Below are 19,766 nucleotides of genomic sequence, written 5' to 3' on the forward strand. Positions count from 1 at the left end.
GGTGAGAGAAACAGTAACTAACAGTTGGCAGAACCCAGAAGATGAGGCAGACTCAGCAGTACTAGAGATAATGATTTAATAAAAGGACAAGATCTTCAGGCAAAGAATATAAATCCACCACGTCCAAAATAAAGCCAAGAGGCACAAAATGGATATCCTCCAAAATACAAAGAAACTCCACAAAGTGGTAAAAACAGCAGGGAAAAACAAACCTCAAAAGACTACTCAAAAATACACAAGAACTAAACCAGAGAACCTCTGGAAAATCCAATAAGAGAACTATATGTTTCACACAAAAAGGCTTGGGCTGGGGCTGGGTGCTAACATACAAACACTGAGCAAAGAACTGAGGAACACACAGGGTTTAAATACTAACAAGGGAACGACACACAGGTGCAAACAATAAAAGAGCAAGGAAAAAACAAAAGATTCAAAAAAGGTGCAATGGGGACATCTAGTGACAAAAAACAGAACAGTCCTGGCCAAAACCTGACAGAATCCCCCTCCTAGGAACGGCTCCTGACGTTCCTACCAGCCTTCTCAGGGTGGAGGGCCCTGAACTGACGAATGAGGTCAGGGTCCAGTATGTCCTTGGCAGGAACCCAGGAGCGCTCCTCGGGACCGTAGCCTTCCCAGTCCACCAGATACTGCCAGGACCGCTGCACCCGGCGGGAATCCAGTATCCGGTGGACGGTATAAGCCGACTGGCCTCCAATGACACGGGGCGGAGGGGGAGGTCTGCCTGCCGGGATAAGGGGAGAAAAAACAACAGGTTTTAATAAAGAAATGTGAAATGTTGGATTGATCTTAAGGGATCTGGGTAAGTGCAGGCGAAAAGTAACGGGATTGACTCTCCTGGCAATCTTAAAGGGACCGATGAATCTCTGGGACAGCTTGCGAGACTCCACCCATAGCGGTAAGTCTTTTGTTGAGAGCCATACTCTCTGGCCGGGGTACAGGGTAGGACCGGGACGGCGACGTCTGTTGGCTTGTCGCTGGTACTGCTGTGAGGCACGCAGAAGATTAAGACGGGCCTTCTTCCACGTACGCCGACAGCGTCTGATGAACCTCAAGGCTGAAGGCACTCTGACTTCTGCCTCCTGGTCCGGGAACAATAGCGGAGCATAGCCAAACTGACACTCGTGCGGGGACATACCAGTGGAGGAGGGGCACAAGGTGTTGTGCGCGTACTCGGCCCAAACAATGAAGGATGACCATGTGGATGGGTTGTTGGAGACCATACATCTGAGGGTGGTTTCCAGCTCTTGATTCATCCTCTCAGTTTGGCCGTTGGACTCCGGATGGTACCCTGAAGAAAGACTGGCCGTAGCCCCTATGAGTTGGCAGAAGGCCTTCCAAAACCTAGAGGCGAACTGTGGACCTCTGTCGGAAACCATATCTTGCGGAATGCCAAAGACTCGGAACACATGGTTAATCACCAACTCAGCCGTTTCCTTGGCAGAAGGTAATTTGGTCAAGTGAACAAACCTGGCCGCCTTAGAAAACCTGTCGATGATGACTAGGATAGTAGTATTACCATGGGACGGAGGAAGGCCAGTAATAAAGTCCAACGAGATATGGGACCAGGGTCGGTGGGGAATAGATAAAGGGTGAAGGAGTCCTTGAGGGCGGAGGTGAGAAGATTTGCCCTGGCAGCACACGGAACAGGCCTTGACGAAAGTGGCAACGTCTTCTTTTATGGTGGGCCACCAGAACTTACGCTGGATGAACTCCAAGGTGCGACCTACGCCCGGGTGACAGGTGAGGCGAGAGGAGTGCCCCCACAGAAGGACTTGGGATCTTGCTGCCTTGGGAACAAACAACCGATTGGCAGGACCTCCTCCAGGACCCGGTTCGATGGCTTGAGCTTGTTTCACGGTATCCTCCACTTGCCACGAGATCTGAGCCACGATCTTAGCGGCAGGAAGGACAGTCATGTCAGTATCTTCTCGAATGGCAGGAGAGTAGATTCGTGACAAGGCGTCCGGTTTGAGATTCTTCGACCCGGGTCTATAGGTGAGGATAAACTGGAATCGGCTGAAGAAAAGAGACCATCGAGCTTGTCTGTAGTTCAACCGCTTCGCCTGCTGGATATACTCCAGATTTTTGTGGTCCGTAAGCACTTGAAATGGTTGAGAAGCCCCCTCGAGCCAGTGTCTCCATTCCTTCAATGCCATCTTAACCGCTAGGAGTTCACGATCCCCCACATCGTAATTCCTCTCGGCCGGGGTAAGCCGGTGAGAGAAGAAGGCGCAAGGATGAAGCCTCTTGTCTTCACCCCTCTGAGACAGGACAGCTCCAACACCAACCTCTGATGCGTCTACCTCCACCACAAAAGGTTCATCCGCCGTCGGTAGTGTCAGGATGGGAGCAGAGAGAATGCGCTGCTTGAGTCCTTGGAAGGCCGTCTCAGCTTCTCTTCCCCACAGAAACCTTGTTTTGACACCCTTGGTTACAGCTGAGAGAGGGGCTGCCACCGAGCTGAAGTTCTTGATGAACTTGCGGTAAAAGTTGGTGAAGCCCAGGAAACGCTGAACTTCCTTAACGGACTTGGGGGTGGGCCAATCCGCTACCGCCCCTACCTTCTTGGGGTCCATCTGGATCCGACCGGGTTCCACTACAAATCCCAGGAATTGTACTCGAGAGGAATGGAATTTACACTTTTCCGGCTTAACGTACAAATGGCTGTCTAGGAGGCGTTTGAGCACTTGTCTGACATGCTTAGTGTGTTCTTGAAGGGAGCTCGAAAAGATGAGGATGTCATCCAAGTAAACAAACACGAAGATGTTAAGCATATCTCTAAGCACATCATTTATTAGCGCTTGGAACACAGCCGGGGCGTTGGTCAGGCCGAAGGGCATCACCAAGTATTCGTAGTGACCAGTAGGCGTGTTGAAAGCGGTCTTCCACTCGTCACCGGGTTTGATCCGCACAAGATGGTATGCGTTCCGTAGGTCAAGCTTAGTGAAGACCACTGCTTCCTGGAGCAGCTCAAAGGCTGTTGCCATAAGGGGTAGCGGTTACGGACGGTTATGGCATTAAGTCCCCGGTAGTCGATGCAAGGACGTAATCCACCGTCTTTTTTTTTTGCCACAAAGAAAAACCCTGCTCCTGCCGGCGAGGTGGATGGACGCATGAGGCCTGCTGCCAGAGCGTCCTTGATGTAGGTATCCATAGCAGCTCGTTCTGGGAGGAGATAGGGAAAAGATCCGACCCCTGGGGGGGCAGGTGCCCAGAAACAGGTCGATGGGGCAATCGTAAGGTCTATGGGGTGGTAGTTTGGTGGCCCTCTGTTTCCTAAATACCGGTTTGAGGTCATGGTAACACTCGGGAACTCGGAACAGGTCGATGGATTCTAGAGACTCGGGAGGGGAACTCGGGGAACTTGGGAAGATACAAGTGGCTTGGCACGTAGGACCCCACTGCTTGATAGTGCCCACAGACCAGTCGATGTGAGGGTTATGGCTGTGAAGCCAGGGGTATCCAAGGACGAGAGGGAACTCGGAACACGAGGTCAGATGAAAGTTCATCACTTCCTGGTGTTGGGAAACTGAAAGTCGCAAGGGGGTAGTGACACGAGTGACAAGTCCAGATCCCAAAGGGCTTCCATCCAACGTAGTAACCCTTATGGGGTCACTTAGAGGTTCAGAGGGAACGCCATTCTCCTTCGCCCAGACACCATCCATGAAGTTACCTGCGGCTCCAGAGTCTACCAAGGCTTGAAGGGGAAGCTCGTGGTTGTCCCAGGAAAGGGTAACTGGAATGAGCAGGCGGGAGTTGGATGGATGGGAGGAGGTTATGTTTCCCGTTACAGTCCTCCCAGGCCTACACGGGAGAGTGCGTTTTCCCTGGAGCCCGGGACACGTGGAGAGGAAATGGCCCGGTTTGCCGCAATATAGACAGCATCGCTCCCTCATCCGGCGGTCTCTCTCAGCCTGGGAGATGCGTCCAACCTGCATGGGTTCCGGTGGAGTCAGCGAGGATAAAGGTGGAGACTGTGAGCTGGGACCGATAGGAGCTAGGGTGAGAGATCAACGGTTGAGCTCTCTCTCTCTCAGACGCTGGTATATGCGTGAAGCCAACTTGATCAGGGACTCGAGGTTGTCCGGTGGTTCCCGAGTGGCCAATTCATCTTGGATGGTGTCGGAAAGACCCTTCAAAAAGCACACTGTGAGCGCCTTGTCGTTCCAGCCACTCGCTGCTGCCACCGTGCGGAACTGGATGGCATAGTCCGTCACGCTGCGCCGACCTTGGCGGAGAGTTAGGAGCTGTTTGGCCAAGTCAGGACCGCTGGTGGGATCTTGAAACACTCGCTTGAATTCTTCAGCAAAGGTAGAGTAGCTGGCACAGCAGGGACTTTGGGCATCCCACACAGCAGTAGCCCAGGCTAGGGCTTTTTCCGACAGCAGGGTGATGATATATGCTATCTTGGACCGGTCGGTGGGAAACGACGAGGGTTGCAGCTCGAAGGAGAGAGAACATTGGGTGAAAAAACCCTTACAAACACTCGGATCACCTGAGAACCGTTGGGGAGGCGGCAGATGAGGTTCAGCCAGGAGGTTAACTGCCACGGGCACTTGAATCTGATGAACTGGAGCAGAAGCGGTTGCAGGGGAAAGTTGATCAGAAATCTGCTTTATGGAAGTCATCATCTCCGACAGAAGTTGAGAATGTCCAGCCAGTAAGGCCTCTTGCTGAACCAGAGCAGCTTCGTGACGTTGGACAGTCCCCTCGTGCTGGGACAGCATGGGAAAAAAGTCCTGGGTACTGGCTGCCTCTGGGTTCATTATAATGGCTCAGTGTTTCTGTCAGGACCCGGTGAGAGAAACAGTCACTAATAGTTGGCAGAACCCAGAAGATGAGGCAGACTCAGCAGTACTAGAGATAATGATTTAATAAAAGGACAAGATCTTCAGGCAAAGAATATAAATCCACCACGTCCAAAATAAAGCCAAGAGGCACAAAATGGATATCCTCCAAAATACAAAGAAACTCCACAAAGTGGTAAAAACAGCAGGGAAAAACAAACCTCAAAAGACTACTCAAAAATACACAAGAAATAAACCAGAGAACCTCTGGAAAATCCAATAAGAGAACTATATGTTTCACACAAAAAGGCTTGGGCTGGGGCTGGGTGCTAACATACAAACACTGAGCAAAGAACTGAGGAACACACAGGGTTTAAATACTAACAAGGGAACGACACACAGGTGCAAACAATAAAAGAGCAAGGAAAAAACAAAAGGTTCAAAAAAGGTGCAATGGGGACATCTAGTGACAAAAGCCAGAACAGTCCTGGCCAAAACCTGACAATTCTTGTATCATTTATTTCTTCATATGCCATTTATTATGAATCCTGTATATAATTTTGTTTGGTTAGGATTCATCTTGTTTATCACTGTCAAATCCTATAGAATGAAACTCAATGATATATCTATTTTATTGAAAATAAAAAGCACAAATTGCCTAAGCATTCTGACGCTTCAAGATGTTTTTAATGAATAGACTATACAGGTGGTATACTATGAAACATTCTCAAAAACCCCAAAATGCCTCTTATCCAACAAATATTTACCAGATATAAAAACCACACAAATCTATTCAAATAGTTCAACACCATGAACACAGAAAGTAGTAAATAGCTTTAGGAAATACACACAACGATATATATAGCTTATACTCAAGACTAGATCAACCAATATGTCTATGTGATACATTTAGAAACAAGGCTATGGCTTTATGAACTACAGTAATAGTGCATAGTAGAGCTGGAAGACTTCCCATCTATGTTAGTTAGTTGCTGTCTTCGAAGCTGCCGTTGCTGCTGCAGTTGGAGTGGAAGCGCATGGTGCTCATAGGGTCTGACACATACCCTGAAGGAGATAGGACACAGAGGTCAGGGGTTAGGGATGATCCACAGCCAGTTCCTTTCCCAACACACACCAACACCAGCTTTGGTGTACATTCTACCCAATTGGCTGTACTCCATTTCAAATGATGAAGTTCTATAATACCGGTATAGGATTGATGAGTATCTTCATTAATATGCTTTTTACCATTTCGGTCAATAGGTGGAAACTGCATATTCCTCCTCAGTTCATCCAGAGACGGACCTTGGGAATCACGTCGTCCCTCGCTGAAAATAAAACATACATGAGCTGTTATAAGGCTGAATATAGTGATTCTGTTTACATAATCAACCTCTACTACATAATACGAAAATCTGCATCACATGGTTACGGACACATTTTGTATAACGATCTCTTTAAAATAATGAAAGATTGATGAGGCAGGTGTAGACACATCTCTGATGTCCTCTGTTGAATCTAGCATGACCCCCTGTGTAACAGCACAGGACCTAATAACCACACTCTCTCACTTCTACATCTAATATAAACTAAATGGATGAAACATTTGATTAACTGCCAGTCTGCCAGGATATTTCCAATAGGCAGAGACTTCAGCAGTAGAGAACACAGACAAACCTAACTTCAGTTACTGTGTCCCTGGAGACCGTTGCCAGGTTCCCGATCTACTCCCTTTTCTCTTCAACCACACACACAAACACTCACACACAGGCTTACAGGGCTGGTCACCAGTTGAGTCTTTAGGCCTTAGTCAGAATGCATAGAAAGGTTTTATCTGATTGGCTTGCCTTTGTTTTCCCTGACCCATATCCGGGCAACTCCACCTCTAACTGTTGCAGTAAAGCGTTTCTAGTGTTGTACACATTATTGCTCAAACAGTGGGTCAAGGTGAGTGCTATCGCAGCAACAAAGTACAACTTTACAGGCCCAGACATGATGTCCATGGAATTCCTACTAGTACTGGCCTTTACACTTAACTTGGTTATGCTTAGCCATCCAGTATATAGGCCATAGAGACAGAAACAGAGACAGAGACAGAGACAAAGGTTAACATGCCCTAATAGAAAAGAGAGAAACATTTGAAACTCCTTCAGTCAAACTCTCGAATCCATTCTCTCTGTATTGCGTTCATCTGTATGTGGAGAAGACTATATGATATACTAGCCTGGTCCCAGATAGGTGTGTGCTGTGTAGCCAACACCTATGATCATTATCAACGCCAGTCAACGACCAGGCTAGTGAAGCCCTACCTCTGAGTCCAGACTGCGTAGGCACGGGCGTTGAGGGCGTACTCCAGTTCAAAGCGGGAACGGAGGGCGGCCACGTGACTCCGACCAGGACTGCCCCTCGCCAGGCAGTCAGAAGAGCCAGAGGGGGACAGGGACCCACTGCTGTTACTGGAGGCTGGGGACATCAACTGTGGATCACACACGTACATGTATGACATTATCATCAACAAGTGTCACATGGACAGACAAGAAAGCTAGGAATCTGTAAACTTTCTGAAAATGTAAGCAACATGTTAATTCCCACTCTGGTGTAGATTCACATACTATAGAAAAACACCATACCTCCACATTGCATAGGCATTCCTCTAGTGTGGCCAGCACCTCAGAGAACTCAGGTCTATCCTGATTCGGAGGAGATAAAATAGGATTATTTAACCTATAAACACTCTTCACAAAAAAAAGACACACACACACACACACACACACACAGAGCTGTGTTTTCTCAGTCTGTCTGTCTGTGTGGTTATGCGGATCTACCCACACATGAATCAAAGGTGAACTCTACTTGAAAAGCAGGCTTTCCATCTCCTACTTCACTGTAAGAAAACAAACACTGAGCCAGATCCTACTTCACTGTAAGACAACAAACACAGAGCCAGATCCTACTTCACTGTAAGACAACAAACACAGAGCCAGAGACTACTTCACTGTAAGACAACAAACACTGAGACAGATCCTACTTCACTGTAAGTCAACAAACACAGAGCCAGATCCTACTTCACTGTAAGACAACAAACACAGAGCCAGAAACTACTTCACTGTAAGACAACAAACACTGAGACAGATCCTACTTCACTTTAAGACAACAAACACAGAGCCAGAGACTACTTCACTGTAAGACAACAAACACTGAGCCAGATCCTACTTCACTGTAAGACAACAAACACTGAGCCAGATCCTACTTCACTGTAAGTCAACAAACACAGAGCCAGATCCTACTTCACTGTAAGTCAACAAACACTGAGCCAGATCCTACTTCACTGTAAGTCAACAAACACAGAGCCAGATCCTACTTCACTGTAAGACAACAAACACAGAGCCAGATCCTACTTCACTGTAAGACAACAAACACTGAGCCAGATCCTACTTTACTGTAAGAAAACAAGCACAGAGCCAGATCCTACTTCACTGTAAGACAACAAACACAGAGCCAGATCCTACTTTACTGTAAGAAAACAAACACAGAGCCAGATCCTACTTTACTGTAAGACAACAAACACAGAGCCAGATCCTACTTCACTGTAAGACAACAAACACAGAGCCAGATCCTACTTTACTGTAAGAAAACAAACACAGAGCCAGATCCTACTTCACTGTAAGACAACAAACACAGAGCCAGATCCTACTTTACTGTAAGAAAACAAACACAGAGCCAGATCCTACTTTACTGTAAGACAACAAACACAGAGCCAGATCCTACTTTACTGTAAGAAAACAAACACAGAGCCAGATCCTACTTCACTGTAAGTCAACAAACACTGAGACAGATCCTACTTCACTGTAAGTCAACAAACACTGAGACAGATCCTACTTCACTTTAAGACAACAAACACAGAGCCAGAGACTACTTCACTGTAAGACAACAAGCACAGAGCCAGAGACTACTTCACTGTAAGACAACAAGCACAGAGCCAGAGACTACTTCACTTTAAGACGAGGACCAGGATGTCTTGCTCCCAGACAGACTAAACAACTTTTTTGCTCGCTTTGAGGACAATACACTGTCACTGACAAGGCCCGCTACCAAAACCTGCGGGCTCTCCTTCACTGTAGCCAACGTGAGTAAAACATTTAAACGTGTTAACCCTCGCAAGGCTGCAGGCCCAGACGGCTTCCCCGGCCACGTCCTCAGAGCATGCGCAGACCAGCTGGCTGGTGTGTTTACAGACATATTCAATCAATCCTTATCCCAGTCTGCTGTTCCCACATGCTTCAAGAGGGCCACCATTGTTCCTGTTCCCAAGAACGCTAATGTAACTGAGCTAAATGACTACCGCCCTGTAGCACTCACTTCCGTCATCATGAAGTGCTTTGAGAGACTAGTCAAGGACCATATCACCTCCACCCTACCTGACACCCTAGACCCACTCCAATTTGCTTACTGCCCCAATAGGTCCACAGATGACGCAATCACCATCACACTGCACACTGCCCTAACCCATCTGGACAAGAGGAATACCTATGTAACAATGCTGTTCATCGATTACAGCTCAGCATTTAACACCATAGTACCCTCCAAACTCGTCATTAAGCTCGAGACCCTGGATCTCGACCCCGCCCTGTGCAACTGGGTCCTAGACTTCCTGACGGGCCGCACCCAGGTGGTAAGGGTAGGTAACAATATCTCCACCCCGTTGATCCGCAACACTGGGTCCCCACAAGGGTGCGTTCTCAGCCCTCTCCTGTACTCCCTGTTCACCCATGACTGCGTGGCAATGCACGCCTCCAACTCAATGATCAAGTTTGCAGACGACACTACAGTGGTAGGCTTGATTACCAACAACGACGAGACGGCCTACAGGGAGGAGGTTAGGGCCCTCGGAGTGTGGTGTTAGGAAAATAACCTCACACTCAATGTCAACAAAACAAAGGAGATGATCGTGGACTACGGGAAACAGCAGAGGGAGCAGCCCCCTATCTACATTGACGGGACAGTAGTGGAGAGGGTGGAAAGTTTTAAGTTCTTCGGCGTACACGTCACGGACTAACTGAAATGGTCCACCCACACAGACGGCGTGGCGAAGAAGGCGTAGCAGCCTCAGGAGGCTGAAGAAATTTGGCTTGTCACCAAAAACACTAAATTTTACAGATCGAGAGCATCCTGTCGGGCTGTATCACCACCTGGTACGACAACTGCTCCGCCCACAACCGTAAGGCTCTCCAGAGGGTAGTGAGGTCTGGACAACGCATCACCGGGTGCAAACTACCTGCCCTCCAGGACACCCACACCACCTGATGTCAAATGGAAGGCCAAAAAGATCATCAAGGACAACAACCACCCGAGCCACTGCCTGTTCACCCCGCTATCATCCAGAAGGCGAGGTCAGTACAGGTGCATCAAAGCGGGGACCGAGAGACTGAAAAACAGCTTCTATCTCAAGGCCATCAGACTGTTAAACAGCCATCACTAACATTGAGTGGCTGCTGCCAACATACTGACTCAACTCCAGCCACTTTAATAATGGAAACATTTATGTAATCAATTTATCACTAGCCACTTTGTATAATGCTTACATACCCCACATTACTCATCTCATATGTATATACTGTACACTATACCATCTACTGCATCTTGCCATCTTGATGTAATTAAATCTATTACTTGCCACTTTAAACAATGCCACTTTATATAATGCTTACATACCCTACATTACTCATCTCATATGTATATACTGTACTCTATACCATCTACTGCATCTTGCCTATGCCGTTCGGGCATCACTCATTCATATATTTTTATGTACATATATGTATTCACTCCTTTACACTTGTGTGTATAAGGTAGTTGTTGTGAAATTGTTAGGTTAGATTACTTGTTAGATATTACTGCATGGTCGGAACTGGAAGCACAAGCATTTCGCTACACTCCCATTAACATCTGCTAACCACGTGTATGTGACAAATAAATTTGATTTGATTTGACAAAAAACACAGAGCCAGAGACTACTTCCCTTTAAGACACCCCGGTAATGGCTGAAATGGGCTCAATGGAATACAGTAGATTGTCTTTCCATTAAATCTATAAGAACGATAAAGCTTTGTCTGGGATTTAATGCATCGTCTCAACACTAACATACCAAGAAAAAGACGAAAGATAACTTTATTTTGATGTGTGTTCATTTTTTGCGGAATTTGAAAAAGTAATAATTAATACAGTTGAAATGTATACAAATTAGTTCCGCTGAAATTAAATCAACTTTCGAAAATGAACACTCGGATTATAGTGATATTATGTCTGATCTCGCAAACAATGAAATGTCTGTTCAGATGGGTGTAATACAGAGTCAAGCTCTGATGATTTTTAATCCAAGGGTATCCTGCTATTGACACACTTGTTGAATTATGCAAAAGAAAGTGACATCAGCAGTAATTCATGAGGCAGTATATACAGCACAGCTGAGTGCAGGTAGGGTATGTAAGTATACTTAGCACTTAGTATAGTTAGCTCACATGAACTTAGCTCACATGAACTTAGCTCATATGAACTTAGCATATGTAGAATTTAGTTCATATGAATTTAGCTCACATAAATGTAGGGGTCTTTTACGCTCTATCTATCTACTGTAGGAGGACACTGACCTCTGGACAGACATTCCAGCCCCTCATTAGCATGGCAGAGATGGGTTTGGGTATGGAGTAGCCAATAGGAGGCCGGATGTGGTGGTAGGCCATGTCTGCAGCTGCTGCAGCTTGATGAGGACAGGGAGAATCCAACATATTAACATGCTTGAAACAAACCAATACTCACTCATTGATTCACATTCTCCCAAACCAGTATCAGATTGGTGTGTTTTTAATCATGCAGAGGTTACCGGGTTTCAGGTGGGCAAAGGGGATCTCTCCAGTGAGCAGCTCCCACAGACACAAGGCATAGCTGAACATGTCGGCCTTGACAGTATAGCGTGTACACTGGGTGAATATCTCTGGGGCCATCCAGCGCAGGTTCTGTACACCAACACAAGAGTCAAATTAGCAATGCAAAACACTCTGGCTACCATGGACAAATGGTTCCTCAGCAAAGGCTTCACTCCAGGGAGCATAACGCACGCACGCACTGACACTCACTCACACGCACGCACGCACACACACATACACACACACACACATTTAATTAACCTTGTGGGGACACACAAGTTATAACCATTCAAAATCCTATTTTCCATTATCCTAATCTTAATCCCAAAATCTAACCTTAACCCTAAACCTACTAGAAATAGCATTTGACCTTGTGGGGACAGATATTTGTTTGTTTACTACTTCTGGTCCCCACAAGTATAGTTAAACACACACACATTTATGGTATGGTGAACCAGGAAGTTGGACTAACCCCTGGCTGCTTGGTCATATTGTCCACAACCTCGGATAACAGAAATCTGGATTCTAAAGAGAGAAAAAAAGGCTTTCAAGATTCTAATGAGGTTAGTGAGGCAGCCATTTTTATTTCAATATCAAATCACGTCTGTGTAACAATTTAGTACCTTACTATAATAGTTTCCCATAAACATTTCTCAAGCAAGCATTTTGTTAGGACTGTCTTGGAGTGGTCTGAGTCGGGAGGGGGGGAAATATAATCTGAAAACTAGCTGTTATTGGGCATTTATGACAAATTCACTATAGGAAATGGCTACTTTACCAGCTGTAATCTGTCTTCATTATATTGTATGTTTATACTGTACCAGTCAAAAGTTTGGACACATCTACTCATTCCAGGGTTTTTCTTTATTTTTGCTATTTTCTACATTGTAGAATAACAGCAATGACATCAAAACTATGAAATAACACATTTGGAATCATGTAGTAACCAAAAAAGTGTTAAACAAATCAAAATAGATTTTATATTTGAGATTCTTCAAAGAGGCCAGCTTTGCACAGCTTATGACAAGGGCTATAATGTGTTATGATAGTTATGTTATGTTATGACACTCTTGTCGTGTGCCTTGTTAAAAGTTAATTAGAGGAATTTCTTTCCTTCTTAACTCGTTTGAGCCATCAGTTGTGTTGTGAGAAGGTAGGGGTGGTATACAGAAGATAGCCCTATTTGGTAAAAGCCCAAGTCTATATTATGGCAAGAACAGCTCAAATAAGCAAAGAGAAACGACAGTCCATCACAACTTTACGACATGAAGGTCAGTTGAAAAAAACATCAAATCAAATCCCCCCCCAAAATTGTCCCATGCGCCGAATACAACCTTACAGTGAAATGCTTACTTTCAAGAAAATACCTTTAAAAAGGGTGGCTTCTTTGAAGAATCTCAAATTATTTGTTATTATTTAACACTTTTTTGGTTACAACATGTACATGATTCCATATGTGTTACTTCATAGATTTGATGTCTTCACTATTATTCTACAATGTAGAAAATAGTCATAATAATAAAGACTAACCCTTGAATGAGTAGGTGTGTCCAAACTTTTGACTGGTGCTGTATTTTGTTGCTTACCTCCAAAATCAGCCACCACAGCATGCCCGTCCTCATAGAGCAGAATGTTGTGACTAAAAGTAGCAAATGTCATGATTGGAAGAATAACTCAAAACACTTAATTTCACATAGTCATTATAGCTTCAATTCAACATCTATACCCCTCATTATGCTTCATTTCTACATAGGGTGAGACCCAGTATCAATTCCCCACAAAACACACATGCACCCAGCACATCACCCCACCCCACCCCCACACACAAAACCCCACTGACCCCCACCCTCCACCGACCTGTTGAGGTCCCTGTGGATGATGGGCTGAGTGAGGTTGTGCAGGTACTCCATGCCCTTGGCCACGTCGATGGCGATGATGAGCTTGGACTGCAGGTCGATGATCCTGTCCGTTGACACATCATTACACATCATTAGAGGAACAACCCCAACACTAAGTAACACAGATCGATGCTTCCTAGCCCTGCCAATCAACTGATACCGCGGTACACAGCAGAAGATCAATAAGTCAGCTCATAGACTATTAGACTTTATCTAAATGCAGAGTAACACTTATTATAAACTGGGTGGATTGAGCCCTGAACGCCGATTGGTTGACAGCCGTGGTATATTAGACCGTATACCACAGGTATGACAAAACAGGTATCAGAGTAACACTTAGTATAGATCAATGATGATAAGTGGGAGAAACGAATGTAAAGACACTACCAAGAAATAAGACATGAAACAGTTCACAACAATTGTTTTACAGCCACAATCTGCACGTTTTCAAATGTCCATAAAAAATACTGGATGATGGATCGACAACAGCACTAAACATTATACTTACATACCAATTAAAAAGTTTAAGTAACGCTTTAATGAAGGTGTCCTTATGAATAAAGTCTTTATAACAGCTATATAACACATTATAACATTCCTAAATTGTCATAAGTATTTTGAAATAGTTTTGAGTAACGGCATGAGATGTTATAAAACCGGTTATAATGAATCCCTACTGCATCTCATGTCATTACTAATGAATATTTAAAACTACTTATGACTGCTTATGACAAGTTTTTATAATGTGTTATATAAACTCAGCAAAAAAAGAAACGTCCCTTTTTCAGGACCCTGTCTTTAAAAGACAATTCGTAAAAATCCAAATAACTTCACAGATCTTCATTGTAAAGGGTTTAAACACTGTTTCCCATGCTTGTTCAATGAACCATAAACAATTAATGAACATGCACTTGTGGAACGGTCATTAAGACACGAACAGCTTACAGACGGTAGGCAATTAAGGTCACAGTTATGAAAACTTAGGACACTCAAGATGCCTTTCTACTGGCTCTGAAAAACACCAAAAGAAAGATGCCCAGGGTCCCTGCTCATCTGCATGAATGTGCCTTAGGCATGCTGCAAGGAGGTGTCATGATGTGGCCCTTTCTGGGTATAGATCGTGGCTTCCCCCTCTCTCACTTTCTCCTACACCCAGGTTCTGTTATCTCAGGTCGTAAATTCCTGGCAAAAGGCTGAGAGAGGCTGAACTGAGGGCTTGTAGGCCTGTTGGAAGACAGGTCCTCAACAGACATCCCCGGCAACAACGTCGCCTATGGGCACAAACCCACGGTCGCTGGCCCAGACAAGACTGGCTAAAACTGCTCTTCTCTGATGAGTCGCGGTTTTGTCTCACCAGGGGTGATGGTCGAATTCGCGTTTATCGTCGAAGGAATGAGCGTTACACCGAGGCCTGTACTCTGGAGCAGGATCAATTTGGAGGTGGAGGGTCCGTCATGGTCTGGGGTGGTGTGTCACAGCATCATCGGACTGTTTGTTGTCATTGCAAGCAAACTCAATGCTGTGCGTTACAGGGAATACATCCTCCTCCCTCATGTGGTACCCTTCCTGCAGGCTCATCCTGACATGACCCTCCAGCATGACAATGCCACCAGCCATACTGCTCGTTCTGTGCGTGATTTCCTGCAAGACAGTAATGTCAGTGTTCTGCCATGGCAAGCGAAGAGCCCGGATCTCAATCCCATTGAGCATGTCTGGGACCTGTTGGATCGGAGGGTGAGGGTTAGGGCCATTACCCCCAGAAATGTCCGGGAACTTGCAGGTGCCTTGGTGGAAGAGTGGGGTAACATCTCACAGCAACAACTGGCAAATCTGGTGCAGTCCATGAGGAGGAGATGCACTGCAGTACTTAATGTAACCAGATACTGACTGTTACTTTTGATTTTGACCCCCCCCCCCTTTGTTCAGAGACACATTATTCAATTTCTGTTAGTCACATGTCTGTGGAACTTGTTCAGTTTATGTCTCAGTTGTTGAATCTTGTTATGTTCATACAAATATTAACACATGTTAAGTTTGCTGAAAATAAACGCAGTTGACAGTGAGAGGACGTTTATTTTTTTGCTGAGATTAGCTGTTGTAAAGGATTTATGGATGCATTCATAAGGAAACCTATAGTAAAGTGTTTTACGAAAGTTTAAATGTGAGAAAGATATACTGTTACGAATTCCCTGCCGGTGACTGTTATCAGCACCTCACAACCCTGAGCTGCACACTCCATCTCCCCACGACCTGAGCTCGAGAGTCTAGGGGGTATCATAAATCTGCCTCGCAAACTCTTTCTGACCTGTGTGACCTGTGCCCTGATAGGATGCTGGACATCTGCCCATCCTATTGACTATACAGGTCGCACAATACTGTCAGTGTCCCTCAAGCAGTGGCAGACAGTAACAACTCTGTCTCTGCCCATCAACAACTGAACAAACTCATACAGTATCTCTGTCTTGGCTTGTGGGATGGTGTGCGTGCCCAATGTGAGTTGTGCAACAATATATATTGTTCTTAATAGTTAGTTGTTAATTGTTGTTGCATTATGTATGCTGCCTCTGTATAGCTTGTAACCTGTAAACATATTTACTGATTATATGTAATTTATACAGTCCTTCATTACTGTTATTATGTTCTTGTCATATCGTATGTACAGTATATTCATTGTCTTTCTTTTCCTTATACAGAACCCATACACTCCCTCACACTCCCTCACACTCCATCTCCCCACAACCTGAGCTCGAGAGTCTAGGGGGTACCATAAATCTGCCTCTCAAACTCTCAAACTCGACCTATTCCAACCTTTCATCCCCATGTGCATCCCCATGTTCATCTTCCTCAGTGTGTTTAAATAAAGTTCCTGTGTGTTAACTGTTGGGCTGCTTTATTCCCCTCTAACCGTGTCAGTGAGTCACAGACCAGTAAGATGCGTAGTGCCGGGACAGAGAAAGGGGAAGTGAGAAAGAAGGGCGTAAAAATAAACTGATCTGCCCCTACGCCTCTCAATGTGTCTAAACAACAGATCCAGGAGAGATCGCACATTATGTGCAAGATATAAAAATGAGATGCACAAGATATATAGATGCACACAGATACAACACAGCTTGCACGAAAAGCAGTGGAAGAACTGCCAGTCTTCATTCAATTGGATGACCACCAAATTCATATCTCATTATGTAGAGCATAATTATACAACAACTGAACAGCTGAATTGAGGTTCCTAGAACTAGGGAGTAACAAGATCGCTCAGACTACAGAGAACAGTTTCTCTGGCCTGCAAAGCTTAGAGACTTTAACACTGTTCAATAATCTCATCATGCAAATTGCAGAATTTGCATTCATCCACCTCACTTCGCTGACAACCATAGATTCAGGGTACATTCACCATCCATCCAGCCAGTGGGAGAAACACGTGAGTGTGAGTGTGAATCTGACGCACATATTCGGTCGAGTCTTCCCTCAAGCACTGACTAACATGATTATAAGCTCCTGGTGTCCTCTCAACATCACCGTCGGCAGCAACAGCACCCCAAAACCAGGCTTCACCCTGCAGCTCTTCACTCCATTGAATGTGATCTTCCTCTGGTCTGATGAAACAAAAATAGAGCTGTTTGGCCATAATGACCATCGTCATGTTTGTAGGGAAAAGGGGGAGTCTTGCAAGCCGAAGAACACCATCCCAACTGTGAAGCACGGGAGTGGCAGCATCATGTGGTGGGGATGCTTTGCTGCAGGATGGACTGGTGCACTTCACAAAATAGATGGAAACATGAGGCAGGAAAATCATATGGTTATATTCAAGCAACAATTCAAGATATGAGTCAGGAAGTTAAAGTTTGGTCGCAAATTGGTCTTCCAAATGTACTATGACCCCAAGCATTCTTCCAAAGTTGTGGCAAAATGGCTTAAGGACAACAAAGTCAAGGTATTGGAGTGGCCATCATAAAGCCCTGACCTCAATACTATAGAAAATTTGTGGGCAGAACTGAAAAAGTGTGTGCGAGCAAGGAGGCCTACAAAACTTACTCAGTTACACCAGCTCTGTCAGGAGGAATGGGCCAACATTCACCCAACTTATTGTGGGAAGCTTGTGGAAGGCTACCCAAAACATTTGACCCAAGTTAAACAATTTGAAGGCAATGCTACCAAATACTAATTGAGTGTATGTAAACTTCCCACTGGGAATGTGATGAAAGAAATTAAAGCTGAAATAAATCATTCTCTCTACTATTATTCTGACACTTCACATTCTTAAAATAAAGTGGTGATCCTAACTGACCTAAGACATGGTATTTTTACTACGATTAAATGTCAGGAATTGTGAAAAACTGAGTTTAAATGTATTTGGCTAAGGTGTATGTAAACTTCTGACTTCAACTGTATATAAGGATCAGCATGGTCTGTAAAGGGTAGGCTCTCAGCCTAACAGTCCACGGTTTCATTATAGCGATAATTAATCAATATTAAATAAAGATGATTGTTTGAAGAAATGACCAAGTCTCTCTCAGTACTGAATGTCAATAACATTTTTGCCGACGGGGATGGGATCTGCAACTTCACCTGTTGACTGCTCCTGGAGATCTAGGTAAACTGTGCACAGGGAATACATTTACATTGACATTTTAGTCATTTAGCAGACGCTCTTATCCAGAGCGACTTACAGTAGAGTGCATACATTTTACATTACATTACATTTTACATACTGAGACAATGATATCCCTACCGGCCAAACCCTCCCTAACCCGGACGACGCTATGCCAATTGTGCATCGCCCCAAGGACCTCCCGGTTGCGGCCGGCTGCGACAGAGCCTGGGCACGAACCCAGCCCAGCCTGGGCGCGAACCCAGAGACTCTGGTGGCGCAGCTAGCACTGCGATGCAGTGCCCTAGACCACTGCGCCACCCAGGAGGCTACCACACTCATTATTGAGCAGCTGGACCCAGGGGCATGCCAGAGTGGTGGCACTGGACACCCCTGACATCTGATTGGCCACCCCAAAATGTAATTCGCTACTGGCAGTTTGATGCTGATTGATATCTCATTTCACCTCTAGTTGAAAGAAGCATTTATTTTGACGTTCGGCGGCGTATTTTTCAAATCAAGGACGAGGAAGAGAGAAGCGTGTGGCTGCCAAAGATGAAGCATGAGTACATTACACATTAACACAATCTACAGAGAATTACATACGTATACTGAAATATCCAGAACACATGAACATAGACAAGCAAAGTTACATCCTCAGAAAAACACAATTTAACAGGTGAATTTATTTTGAGATCTTTTGTAAAACAATTAGTTATCACATCATTCAAAGTTGTGAGGCAGCATGCATCCAGAAGAAGTCAGTCAGCTGGAATGTATGATTTGAACTAAAATATAAGTGTAACAATTTCAAAGATGGAAGTGCAGCTTCGTTTCATGTTAATTACAGATCAGATCTGTTGCGAGACACAGAAGAATAAGAAGAACATACAGAAGAAGAAGAGAGAATATTTCCACAGCTCCACAAGCTCTTCTCGCGATTGGCGAAAGCATCATATTTGAAGTAAGTTTTCAGGTTTAGCATTGGGTTTTACGAACGTTGAGTCGCTCTGTAAGTTAACGTTAGACCTTTGGCTCCATTAACAGACAGTTAATCAGATAAGAGAGATCGGTTCCCAATTTAGCCTAACATTATGTTTACATCTGTGCTAGTAATACACGCATATACAGTGCAGTGTCGTAAGTTACAGTATACAAATGTTTAGCTAATGTGGAGAAACTAGTAGGCTATAGTTGTCAGTGTTCGGCAAGTTAACGTTCAGCAACTTGAAATCCATTAACACAGTTAGATTTTTGTACCTGAACTCAAAACGAACAACTGTTATTATCAGTCTGTTAACGTTACTAAAATGATTACCACAATTTGCAGATAGCCTGATTGCTATCGTAAAGGTGTAAGAAATTATAGCTAGCTAAGTTACTTACTGCAGAGTAGGGATAGCCATGATCTAACTAGTAATTTAGCCTGGTAGTTGATTTTAAGGTACAGTTATGATAATGGGGATTTGTAATTAAGATTGAGATTGGACTAAAATCTGGGTAATTGGATGCTTAGATGTAACCATAGACTGTCTTATTTTTGCATAGG

General features: G+C 44.7%; 1 protein-coding gene across 1 annotated transcript in view; it reads right to left on the bottom strand.

Moving 5' to 3' along the window:
- Window positions 1–5,786: 5,786 nt before the first annotated feature.
- The window catches only part of tnni3k (TNNI3 interacting kinase), a 47,083-nt gene continuing 33,103 nt past the window's right edge, over window positions 5,787–19,766 (bottom strand). Inside the window, exons 17-25 of the mRNA XM_055940778.1 lie at window positions 13,589–13,693; window positions 13,318–13,370; window positions 12,204–12,256; window positions 11,689–11,821; window positions 11,456–11,565; window positions 7,439–7,498; window positions 7,118–7,284; window positions 6,057–6,136; window positions 5,787–5,873 (exon numbers count right to left, since the gene is read on the bottom strand). Coding sequence (XP_055796753.1) covers window positions 5,794–5,873; window positions 6,057–6,136; window positions 7,118–7,284; window positions 7,439–7,498; window positions 11,456–11,565; window positions 11,689–11,821; window positions 12,204–12,256; window positions 13,318–13,370; window positions 13,589–13,693 — 841 coding nt within the window. The 3' untranslated portion in view covers window positions 5,787–5,793. The remainder of the gene's footprint in view (window positions 5,874–6,056; window positions 6,137–7,117; window positions 7,285–7,438; window positions 7,499–11,455; window positions 11,566–11,688; window positions 11,822–12,203; window positions 12,257–13,317; window positions 13,371–13,588; window positions 13,694–19,766) is intronic.

The sequence above is a fragment of the Salvelinus fontinalis genome, chromosome 12, assembly GCF_029448725.1.
Source record: "Salvelinus fontinalis isolate EN_2023a chromosome 12, ASM2944872v1, whole genome shotgun sequence".
NCBI lineage: Eukaryota > Metazoa > Chordata > Actinopteri > Salmoniformes > Salmonidae > Salvelinus > Salvelinus fontinalis.